This window comes from Cyprinodon variegatus, unplaced genomic scaffold, assembly GCF_000732505.1.
Source record: "Cyprinodon variegatus isolate N-32 unplaced genomic scaffold, C_variegatus-1.0 Scaffold717, whole genome shotgun sequence".
Classification (NCBI taxonomy): Eukaryota; Metazoa; Chordata; class Actinopteri; order Cyprinodontiformes; family Cyprinodontidae; genus Cyprinodon; species Cyprinodon variegatus.
In genome coordinates this window covers 340,850-362,702 of record NW_015151170.1, presented here as the reverse complement: position 1 = coordinate 362,702, position 21,853 = coordinate 340,850, and the positions used below count along the sequence as shown (strand labels likewise).

At 39.9% G+C, this 21,853-nt stretch overlaps 1 protein-coding gene across 13 annotated transcripts in view; it reads right to left on the bottom strand.

The window, feature by feature from the left end:
* LOC107097726 (kinesin-like protein KIF1A) overlaps nucleotides 1-21,853 on the bottom strand; it is a 70,829-nt gene that overhangs the window by 15,900 nt on the left and 33,076 nt on the right. For 5 of the 13 annotated variants that reach the window (XR_001481843.1, XR_001481850.1, XR_001481846.1 and 2 more), the window contains 17 exons: nucleotides 20,738-20,810; nucleotides 20,376-20,466; nucleotides 20,136-20,284; nucleotides 19,693-19,871; nucleotides 16,054-16,191; nucleotides 14,395-14,697; nucleotides 8,834-8,952; nucleotides 8,624-8,730; nucleotides 8,387-8,528; nucleotides 6,306-6,456; nucleotides 6,118-6,208; nucleotides 5,927-6,045; nucleotides 5,794-5,849; nucleotides 2,989-3,097; nucleotides 2,834-2,900; nucleotides 2,661-2,745; nucleotides 2,465-2,570 (listed from right to left, as the gene is read on the bottom strand). Coding sequence is in view for 1 of the 13 variants with exons in the window: in XM_015394989.1 (XP_015250475.1) it covers nucleotides 2,465-2,570; nucleotides 2,661-2,745; nucleotides 2,834-2,900; nucleotides 2,989-3,097; nucleotides 5,794-5,849; nucleotides 5,927-6,045; nucleotides 6,118-6,208; nucleotides 6,306-6,456; nucleotides 8,387-8,528; nucleotides 8,624-8,709; nucleotides 8,834-8,952; nucleotides 14,395-14,697; nucleotides 16,054-16,191; nucleotides 19,693-19,871; nucleotides 20,136-20,284; nucleotides 20,376-20,466; nucleotides 20,738-20,810 (2,064 nt within the window). In the remaining 12 variants the exon portion in view is untranslated. The remainder of the gene's footprint in view (nucleotides 1-2,464; nucleotides 2,571-2,660; nucleotides 2,746-2,833; nucleotides 2,901-2,988; nucleotides 3,098-5,793; nucleotides 5,850-5,926; nucleotides 6,046-6,117; nucleotides 6,209-6,305; nucleotides 6,457-8,386; nucleotides 8,529-8,623; nucleotides 8,731-8,833; nucleotides 8,953-14,394; nucleotides 14,698-16,053; nucleotides 16,192-19,692; nucleotides 19,872-20,135; nucleotides 20,285-20,375; nucleotides 20,467-20,737; nucleotides 20,811-21,853) is intronic. The other 8 variants (XR_001481852.1, XR_001481853.1, XR_001481854.1 and 5 more) reach the window with 5 other exon arrangements.

The following is a 21,853-nucleotide window of genomic DNA, read 5'->3' as shown; positions in this document are numbered from 1 at the left end:
AACATCTACTGCCCTCTTGTGGCTGTAACTCACATTCCTTGCTTGTTATGTTAAAGTTAGATTTTAAAAATAATAATTTAATGACTTTAATGATTTTTAATGAGCAGTTATATATATATATATATATTACTATACATGCCGTACAATTTCCTGACATGTAAAATGGGTGTTTCATTATTACCACAGCGTGCTCTAAAGGCTTCATTAGTTGTATGGGAGTGACTTTGCTGGCTCTAGTTCCACCTGGCTGCTTTGATGAGAGAACAGGGGAAGCCTGATCACAAAGGTCAAGCCTCAAACCCCATCAGACTCCAAACAACAGCAAGAAAATGCAACTTTTGTGTGATGAAAAGAGATAAACTGGGGTCTAATCAGAGATGGAATTAAACAAAAGTAAATGTTAGGGAAGATTCCAACAAGGACATTTGCCTTTGCTAAAAATATGTGATGGCCCACTCAAAATCATTCTAATATAATATTCTTAACATCTCTAAACCAAAGCTGTGTGCAGAGGCAGTGATTGAGTTTTTTTCCCCCCATGCATGTGCATAACATGGTTGTTGTTTTAGATTCTTGCCAGAGGGGGGCACACATCTGCAAAAACTGTTTTTTAAAGAACAATATTTATTTTATTATAAGCTAAATAATCAGTTTCTTTATCAGAAAATATAAGGTCAGAGGGAAAATATAATGTTGCTGATCTAATTCCTCAAATACCAGGAGTTACAAATAAGGAAGGAATGCTTATATTACTGAATAACATCCCTGAAAGTCTGGTGAGACAGCTTTGAATTATAGAGCTTAATTTAAAGGTTAATTACACTGTGCTGGATTTACATGAAAAGAATTGGAATCTAAATTCATTTTGGTTATAAATTACAGGTAAAGATGCTTGGTTAAGATTTACAGTATATATGGAGTCAATTTTGATCCATTATTGCTGCAAAAAACATATTCTCTTAAATGAAATTTGAACCAAAAAAATCCAACCCCCAAAATTTTGAAATAAAGTACATTAAAAAAAAAAGGTTTTAAATGTAACCTTGCTAATTAAAGCTACAGTGTGTAATTTTCAGCGACATCTAATGTCCAGACTGCAGACCGCAGCAACATGAACATCTCCCCCCCCACCGCTTCTCCCCCCCAACAGTACGGCGAGCGTTACGGGACAAAATGTCTTCCATGACGTCAACATCACCTACCTTCTCAAGTGATGAGGTTTGTTTACATAGATAATTTTAATACTGCCATCTATTGTTCAGTACCGTCTCAGTTCATCTCTCTCAACTTGCCGTAGTTACTTTCGAGCGTAATGGGCGATCTCGCAATCGCTAGTTTGTTGGCTCTGCGCTGCCGTAGCGCAAAGATGTCTGCCTCCATGGCTGCGAGACCCGCTCCTATGTAATTATAAATAACGAATTCTAAGGCAACGCAAATATTAAGGTTAAGAGGCTGAGCTCGTAGATGATGATAAATAACATAGTTATGTATAATATATTACATTTCTGACTGTATATCCCTGTAATTATTACACACTGTAGCTTTAAAGAAATTTGATTTTTAATAAATGATTCTCTCTAATTCTGATTTATTTATTTATTTATTTATTTTTTTATTATATTTTTTTCAATTTTTCTGTATCAAACTAACTATAAAGCATTTATCAGATCACATTCCCTTCACCTCTGGGGGCGGGCTTTCCTCTGGACATTACTGGTCAATGTGCTCATTAAGAGCGAGCATTTGTATTTTACTTTAGGTGAAAAGAATGTGAGCTGTAAAGCTTAAATTGAAAAAATACCTATTTGTAAAACTTGAAAAAAAAAAAATGAAAATATAAAATGTGAAAAAAGTATTTAAAAAAAGAAAAAATAACATCAGAGAAAACAGTAAAGTTTCACTATATAATTAATTCAGAATTAAAGCTTTATTTTTAGAATGCTTCTTTTATTTCCAGTTACAAGGCCTGTTCTTCACTTACAATTATGTAACAAAATTCCCTCCATACTTTGTTAATCAGATAAGAAGCCACACATCGCCCTAACTGTGGGGGTTGGAATCAGGTTTATAGATATATGGTTGAGGCAGAATGAAGGAAACGGAGATATGCTACATGTAGGTGTGATGACAAGTAGCAAACTAACACTGAGGAGGGCCCTGAAGCCAGATCCTTTTTTCACTGCATCCTCTGAGGTGTTTAATACACTATTCTGATCACTCTGGAGGTGTGAAAGAAAAAATAACTCATGCAGACGGAATGAGAAAGTTTTACATTTGTTATTTTGGGCTAGCTTGGTCACATGCAAGGCTCTTTGGCTTGTTGCAGTGCATGAGCAGCGAAATAGAAGATAAAACTGTGACACAAAGTTTCATAATGCAAATGTTTCCAAATTCAGCCACAATGCCATCACATATCAAGCCGATTATCTATTATCAAGCTTGAAAAGTCTGAAGCGATACGCACCTGTCATCCTGCAAGGGCTTGACGTACCCGGCCGATAAGATGTTGAGGGAGAGTATATTTGGGTCGATGATGGTCTCGTCAGCTTCCTGGGTGTTTCGCAAACGCCCTGAGAAAGAATAAGTGTAATAGTAAGGAGTGTTGTTGGAGATTTATGACGAGCTGCTTCAAGTTAAAGGAAGCTGAAATGTCAACACACCCACAACAAGTTCCCGGACGTCGTTCCACTCTATGTCTCCAGCAGATTCATGCACGATGGTGATGGCAATCCTCCTCTGGAGGCCCTGGATCGGAGCAAAGGAGATGCTGTTTTTGTTTGAAGGAATGTATTTATTTGAACATTTTTATATTTTCCTCACTGCATGTCCTCACCTGATGCAGCAGGAATGTACCCTGGCATGGCAGGCCTCCTCTGTGGTCTACAACAGCAGGGATGTAACTGGCACAAACAAAGTAAAAGCAACCCCTTCATGGAACCGGTTCTTATATGTTGTGAGTAGACCAGCAGGTTTAAAATGGCTACTCACTCTCCGTTGGCTTCAAGCTCGCAGATCTCAAAGAACACCATCAGATCGTGTTTACAGTGGCAGGGCCCCGCCTGTGGACGCGTCATGGCCTTCAGCTTGGTGGCAGGCACTGGGTACAAAATGGTTTAACAGTGTTACACAAGAAAACACAAGCTGGGAGAAGAGCTGCTATACAGCTAGCCGGAAGAAGAAAGGGAAGATAAGAGGAATTTAGTGATGCAGGAATAAAAGGAAACTCTCTTTGTAGAGGGAGAAACCTTTCAGTTTTTCCAGATCTTAACCTCAACTGCTGCTTTTTGTATCTTTTTAGTACTTCTGAAAATAAAAAATAAAAAAAAGGGTTTAAGTGCAACTTTGCTTTTTCACATTTATTTTATTCTTGTATTTTTATTTCTATTTTATTTTTTCAAATTTTAATATTTTAATTTTGCTTTTTCAAATAAAATTTTACAAATTGTGTCCGACAGATCCCACTCCCTTTACTTTTGGGGCGGTGTTTGTTCTGGAAAGAGGAGCATTTCTATTGGCCTGCATGGGCATTAACAAAAATATTTTTATTGTCTAAAGTGAGCTTTAGTATTGGGCTGGAAGTGAAGAGAAAATTATCTGTGAAAAGAATACAAGTAGTAAAATTTCATCTAAAAAAGAGAAATATATATAAAAAAAAAATTTAGCTGGTTGCGCATGCGCTCATTTGCACATGCTCACACATCCAGATCGACCCTGATTTTAATTAGTTAAAAAGACTTAAATGTTATTTTCTAGTAAACATACTAAACTATAATGTGTTAAAGGTTAATAATGTATTTCCTGAGAAAATAAATGCCTTAAAATCCTTTCTGTTTTATCACTCCTCTCTGCCCGATCTGCACGGGAAATAGGATCCTACGCTACTTACGGTCGCTAACTTGTTCGGCTTTGGGTTTAAACATAAATCTCTTTTTGAGTTTTATGTTTTCGTTTCGTTTTAACCTTATGCTATATAGTGGGTAATCTAAAGAAAGAAAAACGTGGTTTAATCATATTTTGCCGGACTGCTTGGAGCATGTCCCATGATGACATCAGAGAAGCAGTTTAAAAAAGAAAATGTAAAAAGCATCAAAATTGTCTCACAAAAGTCATAAAAGATTTTTAAAGATGTGTATTAGCATTCTTTAGTGAGTTAAGGATATAAATAAGTAATTTTAGTACCATAATTACTTTGTTTATGGACACCCGGATGTATATCTGTATCTTGTGCATGCACAAGACAGGATCATGCTTCCGGGACGGATCGGGTAGTGACAGGTACAGCTAACAAACAAAAATCTGAAAAGTGTGGTGTGCCCATGTATTACATAATTATCACTTTACAGATATACCACAAAATAAAATCAGTAAGTCTATAGAAAACGTCTGGGTTGTTGTTTGTCATAAACACTTCAGGCCGTACAGCAAACATGTGGAGGGAGGTGTTCTGGCTGGATGAGATTAAAACTGAACAAACTCAAACATGGATGGAGCTAAATAAAAGAACAGAAGGGAAACCTGCTATATATGAGACTTAAGAATGAGGAGGAGTTTAAGTGACTCTGAGACGTAAAAACAGATGTTTACAGTTGTTTTCATGTCATATAACTGAGCTTAAACCTTGAATGAAAAGTGTCCCCCTCTATGTGCAAAGCAGGTAAACACAAAGACCTACAGCTCTAAGAACTACAGAAATACGACACTTCTCAGACTTCTATTTGTAAATATTTTTTTAAAAACCACATACATTTTCACACAAATTCCTAGATTAAAAACTGCAATATGAAACACCTGAAAGGGAATCAAATCTTCTGGGAGTATGAATGAATATAATTACCCTGCCGCATATTTTTTTTACTTAACTTGCAATACTATTCGTGTAATCCTTGATTTCACCTAGTTATGATTTTTTTTTTCTACACAGGAACCTTAAGTCCTACTTTATGAATGGAAAGCAGAGCGAAGCAGGAACCGCCGCCCTGGAAGACAGTATTTGTCACAACTTTGATTTTGAGAGAAGCTCAGAGGAGGAACAGGAAGGATTCACCACAGAGGTCGACAGCAAACACACAGAGCACCAGAAAGCCGATCCAGCTGCAGAATCCTGAAGCAGGAACTCTTTTTTTATATCAAGCCCCTTCATGTTTACCAAAATTATTTATGTATGGTGGTTATTACTATTTAATGTTGTTATAAAAACCAGTAACTGTTATTGTTATGAAAGGAATACATCTGAATCCTATATAGGTTTGTGTGTAGAGCTATGAGCAATAGATTCAGAAAACAGATGTCCAAAAGAGGCTGTATTTCCTTCACTGAAAGTTTTTTCTCCAATTATATAGATAAGAAGTAATAATGACGTGATAAAGAAGTTGTTGTGATATTTTCATAAGCAGCTGATATAAGGAAAGGCTTCCAGCTGCAGGAGTCTCCTGGATCGGCTAACATCAACCAACCGGGCTTCTGAGCTTTAATGACTGAACAGATAGAGATGGGCGGAGCCGGTAGCTGAGCTCGCTCGTTTGCTTCCAGCAGGAAAGAAGCAGCCAAGCCAGCAGCAGACAGAGCGTGGCCTGACAGCGAGTCCACAAGCGGCCCGTTAAACACATCCGGGACCAAGTATCGGATCAGTTCCAGCGACTTCTCCTGGTTCGACGGGTCGTCAGAGTCCACTGCTCACACCCAACAACACGAAGCTGAGATGACATGACTTGCAAAACGGTGCAAAAAAACAAAAAAAAAAAAAAAACAAAACAAGCAATGCAGCGTAAATAGATGAAGCATGGAGTTTCTTACCTGGTTTGGAAAGAGGCATCACCTGTGGGAACTGCCTCTTACACGGGCGCAGAGGACTGGATGTAACAACAAAGCGACATGTTAACACCTCATCTTCCCTATGCCTGTTTAACTTATGGAGCAGAGGTCTCACCTGCTGACATCTTTACAGAGCGGAAGAAAAGGTTGTTTCTGGTAGTGTCCAAACACCTCAAAGATGATCGGCTGAGTCCCGATGTAGTCCACAAAGGATTTGGTCACCTCAACAGCAATCTGCAAAAAACAGACGGTGATAAAGAGGGACAGATTCCTGTTTGGCTCATGTCACCAACTAATGCGTCTCACATTCTGCACATGGTAGAAGCCAAGAGGAGGGCCGCGGGCCGTATTCTTCAGCGGTTCGGTAGAAAAGGCCTCGTCATGCCGATGGATGAAGCTAAAATAAAAACACAAAATGCAAAAGAATCAAATAAACCAAGAAGAGTAAATAGAGATGATCCAGGATCTCTTTCCTCTGATGGACGCCCGCTTACTTGAACTGACAGAAGATGTCTGCGTATTCTGCAGAAATGCTTGAGGCCTGCAGGACGGTCACCCTAAAGGTGAAGATGTTTCCAATCTTCAGGTGTTCCAGAGCTGCATCGATACCGGCCTTCTCTGGGTTCTCCAACTCATCTGAACCAGCTGACACCAAAAAAAAAAGAAAAACAGAAAAAATGACATCGCCTTAAACCTCTGGTTCTTTTATAATCAGGATGTTTGTTTTTTCATTTAAAACTAAACATGAAAAACACATTAGCATTTTTTGTTTTTTTTATTTATTGAACCAACCAAAATCAAAATGAGTAAAGGGACAACAAACCATTATTCCATTGCTTTATGCAGAACAAAAATGGAAAAACAAATAACTGGCTGTAGATTGCTTTTTTTCTATTTCCATGAGACAAGTGACCTAACCCTGGAAACCTGTCTTGGCCAAGAAAATCAAAGGAGAGAATAAACATTTTCTATATGAGAGCTTCATTTTATTCCAATGCAGTTCACCCGGACACAGCAGGCGCGGTAGAAGCAGCGAGTTTACATGCAAAGTCAATGGTTGGCGCGCGTCAGGGCGCAGCAAAATGTCCCGCAGCACATTTGAGCAGCAGAAGCAGCACGTCTGAGCAGCTGAAGCAGCGCGTCGCGAGCGTTTGAGCATCTGACGCATGCGACGCGCCGCAAACGCGCTGCTGCTCGACATGGAAAAAATAAACTTTTGTTGCTCGACACGGCGCGTTAACCAATCAGAGAAGCTGATCTGGGAGCTGGCAGTGGGACAGACACATCGCTGATGATACAGAGCGCAATGATCACTCCTCTGAAACAGTTTATTAATGCCTAAATTAACTTAAAATGCTGAAACCTCCCGACAAAGCGTGTTTGCTTTTATTATCCTGGTGCCTGCAGTTTGGATTATGTACGTGAAAACCACCTTCCAGCCGCCTTGGCGAACCGCGAGGAGGCGACCCGGCGACCCGGCCAGAGGTTGCTGTTAAATGGGATTCATACTGACAGTGCACCACTGGTATGTGGGAGTCTGAGCGGCTCCGACAGAAATAATATTGGAAGGCAGGATGGTAATCTGGATGAACTGACTGCAATGATTATGTTTTCAGGTGGATTTTCTCACTTAAAAAAATATTAAAACTACTTTATTCCCACTGATCACAGCAAATATAGCTGCAGGGCAAAGAAAGGATAGATTAGCTCCGCCCAACCCGCGTCAGACCCACTTTTTCCACCACGCAGCTAGAGCAGCAAAGCTGCTTCAGCTGTGCATCAGAACTAACTGGTACAAGCAGCAAAAATGAAGCAGCAGACGCGATTTTGCTGCTCCTGCTGCGTCCGGTGTGAACGTAGCATAAGGGAGGAAATAGAGGGTTAACTTTGAGAGCAAAGGATCTAGAAACCGAAAGCTGAGTTGGCGCTCGCTGGTCGTTAAGGGGCCCCAATTCAGCCCCACCAGCTTCCTTTTCACCCACCCCAATCCCCAAACGGCAACATTCTGCAGGCTTGACAGCAGTTGCCATGGAGATCAGGTTGAAACAGCCTACTTCCTGTAGGCCATCAGGATGATTAGGCCCACATTTCTGGGAATCAAAATCTAATACAAGAGAAAATCTGAATATAAGTTTTCCTGAGAGTATAAATAAAAAACATTTTACGCCATTTTGGACTTGTGTACAACACATGGCATATGTGGGGGAGAGATAATTCACAGGTCAGGGTCCTTTAGAAAATATGGTGAAAAAAAGTCAAGCGCTCATTATTTATTTCCATTTTCAGCAAAAATTCAGAAATCTTATAATTGGATTTTTTTTTAATCACTTTTCTTGTTTTGGGCTCAAACAAAAATACTGATGGGTTTTTTGTTGTTTTCATTTTTGATTTCAAACGAACAAAGAACTGCTTGAATATACGCAGACCGCTTTTACACGAAATCCAGGGAAATGATTTTAAGTTTGTAAACTTTCTTATGGATTGATTTCTCTAAACAATGCCCGTAAGTCATATGCAGACCAGTGCCATACATCCATATATATACACTATCCATTCACTCAGAAGATATGGTTACCCGCACATGTGTTGTTGTTGACTTCATCAGCTGATGGGCTGATTTCATTGTTTTGGCCTTCTCCCTCCACAACGCGAAGCTCCTCCTGAGAGATCCCTGTGCGGGACAGTCCCACTCCAACAGAACAGGACTCAGACTGGAACTGGACATTTAGGATCCAAAATAGACTGAACAGTAAAAACCTCCTCCTTAAACATCTCCAGATGTGAATACTTCCAACTTTTTTTTCTCCTCTACCTTCTCGTACTGCTGATCCTCAAATGAGATCTTAGCGGTGCCGGATTGTCTCACACCTGAGCCGTAGTCGGGGGCTTCCTCATCAGCTGGAGGGAAACACAGAGCACCTTCACTTCATTCCCTTCAGAAGTCGCACCCAGCCTGTATCTTTTAGACGCTTTATGCACTGCCGATAGCATCAGCGCTGAGTGTAGAGGATCAGAGCCTTACCTGATATGGCCTGTACAGCCACGCGCAGGAAGCCCTTCACCTCTCCTTTCTCGCTGACGACGGCCACGCGGTGCACAAGAGGAACCGGGTACAGCAGGTTGCTGAGATAAACAAAGGCCCTGTGCAGAAAAACATTGACACGTTTAACATGAAACCATAAGGAGAGAGCAGGGGACGGGGAGGCGGCTCACATTTAATACATTATTGTCGGGCAGGACAACAGAACACAGAGCTGCAAAGCAACCAAACAGAAGCTGGGACTGCTCTAGCGATGGCCATGGTTGCCCTTTATTATTGCTTTTTAAAGCCTTTTCTTTTGGTTCCAATTAGCTAATATGTTATGACATTTAACATGCATTGTCCCTGTTGCACCAATGAAGCCTTGGTGAGGCTGAGGAGCATGTGTGTAAGGCCTAACTTTACACACTGGGAAGAATTTCCTTAGGGGGCAAACTTCCCAGATTTAATGTTGTTTTTGTGCAGCTAACCACTAAAATAATCTCAGATTTAAAATTTAAAATGCATGGCAAAAGTATTCATACCCCAAACCTTTTCATATCTTGACGCGACAAGCTTTAGAGTGTTATATTTGGATTTTATGCAACAACAAAAAAACATGAACATGAAATTGTTTTAAAAAAATAGTATTAGCAAAAAAAGTATGTAAGGCTAAATAAAAAATAAAAAACTCATGTATTCACAACAGAATCCTTGTTCTGTATTAATCCAGAGGTTTTTCTGAAGCTCTCAGAAGTTTGCTGAGCCAACAGCATCAGGCCAAACAAACACAGCAGTCAGGTCTGATTCAAGTATGTTTAGGGCAGAGCGTGAAACCCTGCTAAACAAACCATGACTAACCGCTAATGTTGCCGATGCTACATCCACAGGATCGCACATACAGGTCAAATTCTCCTGTGGATCCTTGCAAGAGAAAAAAAGGGTATGAAATGGGCCTGAATGAGATTTATTTTTTTCTCCTTAAAATTGCTAAACATGAATAGACAATTTGAGATTAAAATATCAGCCTATGAACCCTTTAATTAATATGAAATGCTTTTCAGATTTTTATCATTATGAAAATGTGACTTTGAAAAAATGTCAGATTTTTTTAACTTTATATTTGCACATCAGTTTGACTTGATCTGTCACATTAAATCTAAATAAAATGCCCTGATTTTATTCTTTGTAGTGTAACAAAATATAAAAAAAAAGGTTTAACAGGTATGAATACTTTCCAAAGGTTCTGTAAGTTATGGTTAGATACTAGCAGGATACTAGAGATAAAGTTAAAAATAGGAAAGTATAAATGTTGCCATCTTGTTTTTAAAGCTGCAATATAAAATCCAGGAGTCAAAGATCACATTTACAACAAGCCAGGGGGTGGGGGGTAGACATGTAACGGGTGGAGACTCATGACAAGATTGGTGAGGTGCAAATAAGGCATGCTCAGGACAAAAAGGTCAATACAAAGGGCTTTCCACTGGTCGACTCAAAGGAACCAAAAGCAAATGGGACAGAAACCATCATACGGAACATGACTCAGCTTGAATAAAAACTGCCAAAAGCTTGGTAAATAGAGGGACTACACAAAAAAAATGAATGACATCCAAAATCAAAACACTCCACCTGGATCAAAGTGTTATTTGTTACAAAATAGGAGTTCATCATTAGATGTGTTCAAGTCAACCAAAAAATATGAAAAAAAAAAGTTCAAAATGAGAAGACGGTGCTCTGGCATGCCTAAAAGAGATAGCTGCAGTAGAAACCAGCTCTTTCATCTTGAGAATTTGACTTGCCTCTCGTTACTAGATACAAACCCACAATTTGTTATAGTTATTATAGTTTAACAGCAGGAAAAGAACAATTTCTCCAAAGTTGTTATGCTAGACAGATCCATGTATCAGACCTCAGTATTCCCCATGGCTGAGCGCCTCACTAAGGGATTCAGATTCATGTGTTTCACATAAACCTTAACTTAGCAGCATAAAGTTTAAATATTAATTCAGTCAAGAAAACATATTTTAAGACAAAGGTACTCCTAAATTAGAAGAAAAATCAGTTTTCAAATTGGGATTTGAGTTATTGAGTGGCAAAAAACGAAACCATTTTGGTCGGTTGTTAAAACATAAAAAAGCTTCATACTTCAACCAAATTAACTGTCCAGATTTAAGAAATCTGTGCTTAGTTTGACCAGTGGGGTCTAAAACACACACACACACACACACACACAACTTTATTTCATGACATACGGGGACATTTCATTGATTTGCATTCATTTTATATGGCCTAACCCAGACCCTTACCCTAACTATTACCAAGATGTACCTAATCCTAACCTAAACTGAATTCACACCTTAGTACTAAACCTAACCCCAACTCAAAGAACAGAACTTTACCATATAGGGACCAGTTAAATGTCCCCATATGTACCTGTAAGTCCTCGCAGGTAGGATATTTTACAAAATACTTCCCTCACATTGTAGATAAAACAAGACCACACCCACCCACACACACACACAAATATACCATGTGTTGACTCCTATTGACTTCTATTGATTTTCAGTCATTTTCAACCCTTTCTATGAACTGACCCTAAAACTAACCCTGAACCAAACCATTACCAATGCTTACCTAACCCTAACCCAATTGACACCTTAACCTAAAATCTAACCATTAGGGAAGTAGCTTGTGAGGACCAGCAAACTGTCCCCACTTTGCAACAACTGGTCCTCAATCTGATGGTGAAATTTGGAAAAATGGTCCTCACTCTGAGGGCTAGACAGACAGGCACACACACACGTATGCACACACTCACTAACCAACTTCACCACTAAAAATGGAGGAAAGTAATTCTATGTACTTTTATGGCATCTCCGATCTATTGCATAGTTGTTGTTTTTTTCATTTTCTGGGGTGGGGGGTGGGTGAACCTAAGTTTGGGAACGCTGCTATAGAGTGATGAGGTTTTGAACTCTTTGGAGAGTCTGGGACACATCATACCTAACGCAAAATAGCAAAGTACTTCATAGAAAGTCAATCATCATCCAACCGCAAAGGTGGTGGTGGAGTCTTTGCTGAACAATAAATATGTGTTTATCAGAGAATAATGCTAACGAAGCAGAGCAACAGTCTTTAACACACCTGTAGCTGTTCCTAAAATTAAAATACGGTATCTGAGGGCTTTTAAACTACAGATTCTTACGTAAACTGTTTATGCTGTTAATGACTCCTGTCTAATTCTGATACAAGATCTACAATAATTCAGTCATGGCATGATACAAAAAAAACTTTGGTGGAAGAACCAGTCATTGGCTTTGTGGGACAATTCATTTTTTCATATTAGTCAAGCTGGTTTGGATTGATGCAATCCTCATTTGAAAACTTTTTTTTCCCACATTATCTTCTGGTCTTAAAATGGTCTTAATGGATAAAAAAGGATATAAAGTGTTGATGATGCGATACTGATTTCATGTCATTTTGCATTAAGATCATGCAGCAGGGCATACCAAGTGGTTCTGAGTTATTATTATTCAAACTGTTTATTTTCAACACAAATATCCTACATTTAGTAGCACCACAGCAGCACTCTGATTTATAGTCTACTTAAAACCAATCTCTGTGAGCTGACGTCAGATGGACAACACTTTTGAAGGTAGCTCAACATTCTACAATGGAGCTGGATGAATGTGATGAATGTTTCAGAACAACTAATCCTGAACTGGTCTGCGTCACTGAACCATCAGCCAGTTCAATTTCAGATAGGGATGTTGAGGAATATAGGGGCATCACAGCTTACAGGTCAGAACCATCCACATTGGACCTCTAGCCTACAGAGTCAGACTCTGAGCCGGATGGTGTAAGCTAATATGACCGCAGCAGCCCCAGTTGAAAATCTCTGGTACAGATAGTATAACCAGTTATTTCTTTATAAAATATTAATAATATTCATAATACCATACTTTAAATGTACATGACTTTCAAATTAATCCTTCGCCCCTGATGAAATTATCTACTATATTCGTAAAGATATAGCTAGCAACCCCACCTGTCCTTCACTGCCAGGGTTGTCAAATCTGCCTGTTTCCAGCTTATAAGGACTCCACCCACCTCAACAAAAAACACAACATAAATTCATCTGAACCATCTGTTGAAACCACAGACCTATAACACACCTAATACCGAACAGACAGTCATGTTATTACTAAAAAGTTTGCCTGTGACTGTGGTATGATCTAAGTTCCGAATCTGCCTCCAGTTTCTTTCTATTTAAAAAAAAATCATCTTGTTTTGGATATGGCATTAGAAGTGAAGTGTTGGGAGCAACATCGGCAGGTTCTCAATAACAATCCGTCTTGTGTCAGAGTCCCCCAGGGGGAACGCTATGTGTACGACTGTTAGCAGCTGCTCACGGTAGTTTTTCACTGAACAAGAAACGAGTCTTTTAATGTGGGAACAAGACGAAAAATACCTTCTGAAAATGTTCCAAGCACAGAATAGACACCATGGAGTGCTCCAACTTCTCCCGATCTCATCCGACCTGCTTCATCTGATTTGAAGGCAGCTCAGGGTCCTTAGGGAACTTAAATAAGCTGACGACATCCTTATGGGGGTTGAAGGAAAAAGCTGCAACACATCGCAAAGGCAGAGCTGTACCTGAATCCCTTAAAAACTTCACCAGCTGTCAATAAGAAAACCACTGTTCCAACTCTCATTCATTCCATCACTCCTAAGTCACTGAGCAGCGCTGGGGTCCTCCGAAAGGCAAATGTTTTTTTGATAAAAACTATTTTATGCCGGCGCCTATGAAATAATTACATTGATCATCAGTATTAATGTTTGGATCTACAAAAAAATACTAGAGAACGTCAATATCGTGTCATCATCACTTTAAAACCAAAAAAAAACCCCGAAAAGATCTAAAAGAACAACTACACTAGAAACAAGGATATGATTTTTTAAAACCTCTTTTACAGAAGTAAAGCAACCATTTTAATTCCATTTTAATGATAAAATAGAAAAAAAACTGGAAATATGATAATTAAAAGCATAAAAAACAATGAAACCAGGAACTATCTAGCCATTCAGAAGTGGAGTGATAGTAAACAGTGGGGTGGGGGGTATTTATGACTCTTTGTGTTGGGATGAAAACAACAAGAACAACAAAAGTCCAAAATAAAGACGGCAATAAAATACAAAAATAATCAGAGTTGTGTTTTACTTTGAATCTTAAATAACCAAGAAGTTAAAAAAAAGAGAAAACAAAGCAAAAAATACCGCAGTCCAATGTGTAACCTCCATCTTTATGTCAAAGATGCAGCTTTTTCTATCGTACCTGGAAAGTGAAACTACAACATCTGCAATCAGACAAGCTTTAATTTAGACTAATGAAATGAAATATCTCCGTATTTAAATATTTCCGCATAGATATAACTCTCTTCATGTGTTCTGGTCTGATGTTTGTGTTGCAAACTGATGTTTTATCTATTGAAAAAACACAATCCTGCTTCTCAGTGTGAAAGAGCTAGTTTCCTCCACCAGCATGCTCCTAAAACCTCACCAACCTTCCCACTACACTGAATAATGGAGAGCGGTCGTAAAAGGGATCCTGGCCTTCGCTGGAGCCTCGGCAGAGCTCTCCAACATCATCATCATCATCATCATCATCATCTTCTGCCCCGAGCTCCAAGCACGGGTCATCCAAAAAGATATCATCATCCAGGTCTTCCAATTCCTCCAACTCCTCCTCCTCCCCTCGACCCTCCCTCTGCGAGTCAGCCAGCTCAGTAATTTCAGAGGTGGAAAGGGTCGGGGACGGGGTAGGGTCACTCATGCGCTCGCTCATGCACGTGTTGAAAATGGGATTTCTGGTGCAGCCAGAAACATGGGAACTAAGTTAGTACAGTTGGATAGAAAGCATTTTGGAAATAAACGGACTGGAGCACAGGAAGACACTTTCTACTGATCAAATGGAGAGAAGAGAACATACAGCTGAAACACAGAGAGGTCTGAGAGGAAAGAGGCAGCGTCCGGCTGTGAAGCAGAGAATCACCTCACTGACATTGTTTTCTATAACTTCTTGATGGGTAACAGAATGTTACTGCTTAGCTTAACCTGTTTATAAAAAGGCAAAGATGTCCTGCAACAAGTAGTCCACAACCTGATAGGGTTCCAACATTTCCAGGTAGAAATGTCCACACTTGTTCTTGGTCCTTTTTAAAATTTAGAATAGAAAAGCTTGTATAGACATGAAGACAGGAAAGACAGAAGGATGGAGAGAAAAGGAAGGGAAATGATATGCATGGAATGAAGGGAGGAGTTCCCAGTGAGTGGTGGATGGAAAGTAGGGAAGACACCAAGGACAGAATGTTAGGAAGACACGGGAAAGGACAAAGTAAACGAAAAGAAGAAGGACATGAGAAAAGCACAAGGAAAAGAAGACAGGAAAGACAAAAGGAACCAATTGAGATACCGCATAAGGAGGGAAGTAAAATATGACAAATGCAAGAGAGAAAAGACAAGAAACAAAGGAAGCAAAGGCAGGAGGGAGAGAAAACATGATAGCACAATAGAGAGGAAGAGAGAAGGAGGGAAGATTGAAGAGGGAAGGACAGAAATACGAAAGATAGGAAGGAAAGAGGGAAAGGCAAAGAAAGGACAGAGGAAAGGAAACAGAAAGGAAGATTGGGCAGAAGTACTTAAACGAAAGCAAGGACACAATAGAGGAAGGAAAAGGAGCAGGAGATTAGCAAGAAATATAAACAGGATATTAGGAAGGAGGAGATTTTTTAAAACTAAATATGGAAGGAAATTCGCCCATGGAAGTATTTTTTTCTACAGTTTATCTTTATATGTCTTTCTATAATTTTTTTTTAGTTAATTGTACAAGCAAAACGTTTATATGTTTATTTGTGCATCATAAGAATATTCACCTAAAGTTTATTTAATAAAAAGACAAAAACTGAGTAAAGCATCAGTAAATTTTCCCATCATCAGTGGGCATGAATATTTCTCACCTCATTCCTACTTATTTTAACCAAATCATAAAAAAAACAAAAAAAAAACAGAAATAAATCATCCAATTCCCCTCAGAAATGAGACAGAATGAAGCTAGCCCTTAGTATCCATTGGTCTGACGAGGTGGGACCAACTTTTGTGACAAGATAATGAGAAACGCTTCCCTGATTTCTTACAGTATTAAGTGAAGGATGCTCAGTATTTACCTGCCAACCAGCCTGAACCATGGGAAGCGATCATAAAAAGGGTCGCCTCTTGTCATGACATTTTCACCTTCATCCGTGGCATTGTTGGGTACATCAGCAGCACGGTCGTACATCTCCCGCATGAGCTCCAGCCTTTGCCTGCAGGAAGTTGACATGGGTAACGATAATAACAACTTCTCTGCAGTAAAACAAAGCAACTAGTAAAAGACATAGCATTCTATTTTTAGTTTTAAGGTTTTCTAACCAAATATAGCATTTAACTTAGTGAAAAGATGCATATACTACAGTAACTGAGTGGTGCAAATGCACTGCAAATACGTAAACACGCAGCAAATTGAACGTACTGGAAACATGAAAATACGATGGGGCAAAATGCTAATTATCTGCGGACAGAAAACTGGCCACGGACACAGGAACAGTGTAAACAAGCAGAACAAAACACAAAATGGAAAGAAAAAAGGCTGCAAGTTTGCAAGTAGCAAAAAAATAAACTAACTGCAAGTTAAGAAAAGCTGCAAACTAGCTCTGTATTGAGGATGTGCTCCTTACCACTAGGGGGAGACGGTCATCCATTCATATGGGAACAAATGCGCAGGTAAAGAAAACATTTTTTTTATTTAAAAAAATCTAAGGAACCATGCTAGATACCAATGAAGCTAGAACATTTTAATCTATTTTTTACGGATGGATGCATGAATGGATGGCTGGATGGATAAAAACTTTTTTTTTCCAATGAAGTGGGACCTAAATTAAACCGAGTAGTTATTTATCGTCTCAACCTATTATTTAATTTTTAATTCTCCATTCTTGCTTGAGCTTGTCCAATCCACTTTGACTCGCATTGAATCATGGAAACTTATGGAGCATTAAGGATACTCCACAACCATCCTTTAGATCCGAACATTTGTTTGCTGCATATGAAGGATTTTTAGGATCGGTCTGCAAATGCAGCAATCGCAAAAGGTAGCCCCTGAATTTCGACAAACCCAACAAAACATAAGCTGTGTCCGAACGTCTGCCCTAATACCTATATAAGTCACTATATAGTGGTTACGCCATTTTAGATAAATGTGCAAATGTCTAGAGCAGGGGTAATCAAAAATCAATAGGGTCTGAATTAATAAAATCAACAACAAGTAAAGGTCCGGAGACATTTTAAATTATAATCTGTTAATTTAAACAGCATTTAACACTGAAATAAAATGCAGGTTTATGCATCCATGTAATACATTGATTTTTTTAAATAAAAATTATAAAAAATAGAACGTTTTTTTCCATTTTAAAATCTGAATTGAACAACAATCTTTCAGTTTGGTATACAGATAATTTTATGACTCAATATTTTTATAAAACACTTGAACTGCCCATTTTTTTCTTTTTCTTTCTTTTTAATGGCTTAATGAGAGCACTGGGCTTTATGCTGCCCTCCAACGCTTTAAACCTGGGATTGAATGACAAAGCCATTCTAAAGCACATATCAAGGTGCTCATTTTAAGCCTGGTTTGATACTTATTTTGATTCTGTTCATTGTGGAGAATCCTGCTTCAAAGCAGTAGGGTGAGCCAAACATACTCAAAATGTGCAGGATCTTCTTTCAGCACACCATTGCACTTTTCTTTCACTAGTTCACAGCGCTTCTTCCAGCAGTCCACACTTTCTCTGCTCTCTTTTTCTCACCGTCTTCTCCTTCTTTCCCATCGCCCGGCTTGCCACAGGTTTGCCTGCTGAGACTAAAAGTAGCAGCAGCAGCAACCCAGACTGACAGCAGCTCATTGGCTAATTTGACATTGGCTAATTTGTATCACGTGCAGCCTGGTGCCAGACACTCACCCCCGGCTCACACCGACTCCGGTCTTACCGTTGCGGTGGGTGCGGCGCCGCAGTGATTCCAAGTCATTAAAAAGACGTAAACCTCTCTCACCGGCTGCTGAGCTGTCCGGCTGCGGTTACCATGACACTCCGGCGCTGCAGAAAATTCAGCAAGAAAGCCATCCTTGCGGCGTGCCGGAGCCCTCCGCAACAAGCTCTCACAAATATCCTTATTTGGGCCGTGTTATCGCGTGAAGTTATGTGAACTCAAGTTAACTTCTGTTCTCGCGAGTTAAATCTCCGGACCTGTTGCCGGAGCCGCACCGCACCGTAGTCGAAAGGGCGGTGTGAGAGGGGGTGTGCGGGAGTTGCGGTCTCCGTCGGCTCGGTAACCGCACCGGAGCCAGTGTGAGCAAGGGGTCAGGAGAGCTTAACCATGTTATCAGGAGAAGCGGTGAATGAAGTTAGAAACCGCCCTTGGACAACATGCAGTAATTTATATGATTAGCAAGCAGGTGGGTCTGGATCCATATCCCAATATGCTAATCCGTGACCTCTGGTCTAGAGCATGAAAAGTAGTGGACTTGACATTTCCCACAATGCACCTTGAAAAGAACTTTGCAACCATAAAGTCCACTATATAGTCCCAGCTCTATATAGTGATTGAGGGATTTAGGAGTTAGGGGGGACAATGCTATAGTAATGGACAATATTAGCTTACAATTGACTCCCTCTAGTGGTCTGGAGCACTTCTATTTCATGGAGCTGGTTTGCAGCTTAACAGGCTGTAGTTTTGTGTTTTGTTTGTAAGTATCATTTCCGTATTTGCAGCGTCTTTGCATTATGGTGCTTACTATTTTTACATGAATGCATTAATTTGCATTCAATTTTAAGCACTTTTTTTCCTTTGCATTCATTTTGCATGTTTGTGTATCAGTCTAACTGCTGCATTTACAAGTCTTATTTTTGTGTTTTTGTTAGGAATCCAGTTTGTGTGTGTTGTGTTTTTGTGTCTTTCTCTTCCTCCACCACCAGGTGGTGCCCTGTCCTTGTCGGTCCTCTCACACACCTGCGGCTGGTTGACTCATCACTGAGGACTATTTGAGCCATGGACTGTCACTACCTCGGCGCCAGAGTGTTTGCCAGTTTTGGGTACTCTAGCCAAGCTGAGTTTTGCTGAGTCTAACTTAGTCTTTGTTTTTTCGCTGAGCCTAACCTACTTTTTGTCTTTGTCTTTTCGACAGGAACCCTTCGTGCAAGCTGGATGATTGGCCTTCTCCCCCTGGAAGGATTGTTTGAGTCTCACACTGAGCAGGGGATTAACCTCCACAAGTTCCGTTCAAGTCCTCCTGGATTCGCAAGTGAAAGTCCACTCAATAGCTCGTCTGGGTCTAACCAAGTCTATACCTGTCCGCCCTCCAACGAGTCTCAACCTCTGGAAAAACCCACACCGACTGGATACTGAGAGGAAAGTTTTCTCCGCTAACGTGAGTCCCGTTTTCTCTGTCTCTCCAAGTCATCGTTCAAAATTCCCACAGATCCTGAACTAACCACTGATACTTCCCTTCCCTCTTCCAGTTCCGGTTCACCAGTTCACTGTGTTTCCTGAATCCAACCCCCTGGTTTCATCAATAAACCTGTTCAAACTTTTACCCTGGTTCTCTGAGTGGTTTACTCCATGTGGGTCAGATCTCTTAAGAAAATCATGACAGTTTTCAATAGTTTCGGTATTTGCAGCTCATTTGTACCTCTAAGCCATCGTAATATACAGTTAAAATATATTTTAATGGGTCGTGAAGGTTCTGTTTCATTTGAACAAATACAGCCTACCTTAATTTCTCTAATGTCCAGAAGTGAGTTGCTCCATTTTTTTGATCCTGCACTTCCACAGCCACAATAGTACGAGGAAAATGTCTGTTTTCTCTGTCTTGAGTCGCCTCAGGGGGCAACAAGTCAGGAGGAAGTGGAGAGTAGAGGGTGTCTGTGAGTAACACAAACTGGAACTGGACCTGCAGGGAACACAAAGCCTCTGTCAGCTCTGACCCATGACCCAAACTATTGGCTGGGATACAAACATTTAACAAATCAATTAATCATGAATATATTACAAATACAAACAGGATCCACTACTAATATGTTTGGTTTTGTCTATTTCTATGTGAAATTTACAGACTCTCAAGGCCCTGTACTTATTCATCACCGCCCAAATTTGGGAATCAACGTGTTAGCAAACACCGAGCTCAAAGGAGGAAGAAAACAGGAACATGCTGCACCTTTTTTTTGAGTTCGACACTGATGGCATTGGCCTCTTTGAGAAAAATGGCGTTTCCCCATAACAGGTCCCTGAGTGAGGTGAACTGGTAGCACCTCCACTTCCTGAAGCCCCACAGCGCCAGCTCCCTCTCCCTCTCTGTCCACTGAACTGTAAACCATTCAGGAAAGAAAGAACCCTCGTGTGAAAAAGAAATGTGTTAGTCACAGAAGTAATTATTAGGTCCACAAGTCATCCTGACCTTCTTCTTCAGGTTCCTCCTCTTCTTCAGTGATTTCTGGGTAACAACGGTCCACCTGCCTCTGCAGAGCTTCAAGCTTGCTTTCATAGTCCTACACAAAGAAAAATCTCATGATACCTTCATCCCCTATTTAAAGATGAATTTCACAAGATATGAGGCAGTGTGGTTTATGAAAAGGAAATAATAATCCCTGAAATAAAGCACATTTAAATCAATTTAAAATCTGTAAAAGGTGATGGTTTGAATTTCAGACACCTTAGGTGTAGGATATCGGAACTTTCAATAGAAATAAGTTTAAAAAAAAAACTACATTATACTCCTAAAAAAACTCCCTCTACAGTAGTAAGTGACAACTACTCTACCAGTCTCTGCTGCTCTAGAAGATTGTTGGCCTCTTCTCTTTCTTTGCGGTACTGCTCCTCCAACTCCTGAAGCCTAAAAGAAGCACAAGACAGCGGTCAAAATAGATGTGATACAGGCAATACATCCAACCAGATTAATTCATCTTTACTTTTTCCCCACCTTTTGGCATTTTTCTAAAGCACCCATTCATTGTTTTGTCACGTTACAATCACAAACCTCTCTGTGCTTTATTTGTATTTTAATGCAACAGATAAGCATGAAGCTGTGTATAATTGTGGAGTGGAAGGGGGAAAAAAATGTTGGTTAGAACCCTTTTTTTTGGAGAGGATTCATCAGAGAAGCTGCCAAAGCAAATGGTTCTCTAGTGAGGCTGCAGATCTACAGCTTAGACGAGACAAGACAGTTTTTAGTGTCACTTCACAAATTACGCTTTTATAGAAGTGTTGCAAAAAGAAAGCCACTGTTTAAAGAACGTCCTGGAACTTGCACAGCCTCCATGTGGAACAAGGACCTCTGATCAGTCTGGAATTAACCTTTTTATGCTAATGGCAGTATCACGCCTTGGGGAGGCCCTGCTAAAGAGTCATTAAAATCGGAAGGTAAGATGTCTCTGTAAAATACAAGGTAATTTTAGCAGGAAACCATATTAAATCTCTAAAAAATTTTGGACTTAATTGGAGTTTTATCTTCCAGAGAGAAAACAACCCTTTGACAAGCAGCTACAATAAGAATGGAACTGATTGTCAAGCCCTTGTCACACCGTGACGATTTAGACAGCGTTTGCCTGACGTAGGGAACATCAACGTATTTGACATGTTCCAGACGACTGATGAATGTGTTTCTAAGTTACAGTTACTGTTTAATGGTGCATTGGCAGGAAACTGTTCTCCTCCAGCCTGCATTCGCATCATAGGGTGAGCGAGAAGGTGAGTGTGATGGATCCTCCCTGCGTTCACACTCACGACCACAACCAACAAACTTCCTAGCAGACATGACGCTGAATCTGCTGCGACTGCAAACCCTCTTTCTCTCTTTTTCCTTTTTCTTTTTATTTCTTCTTTTTTTGGGGGGCGGGTGGTAAACAGCAGCTATGTGAATACCGCGATCAAATAAAT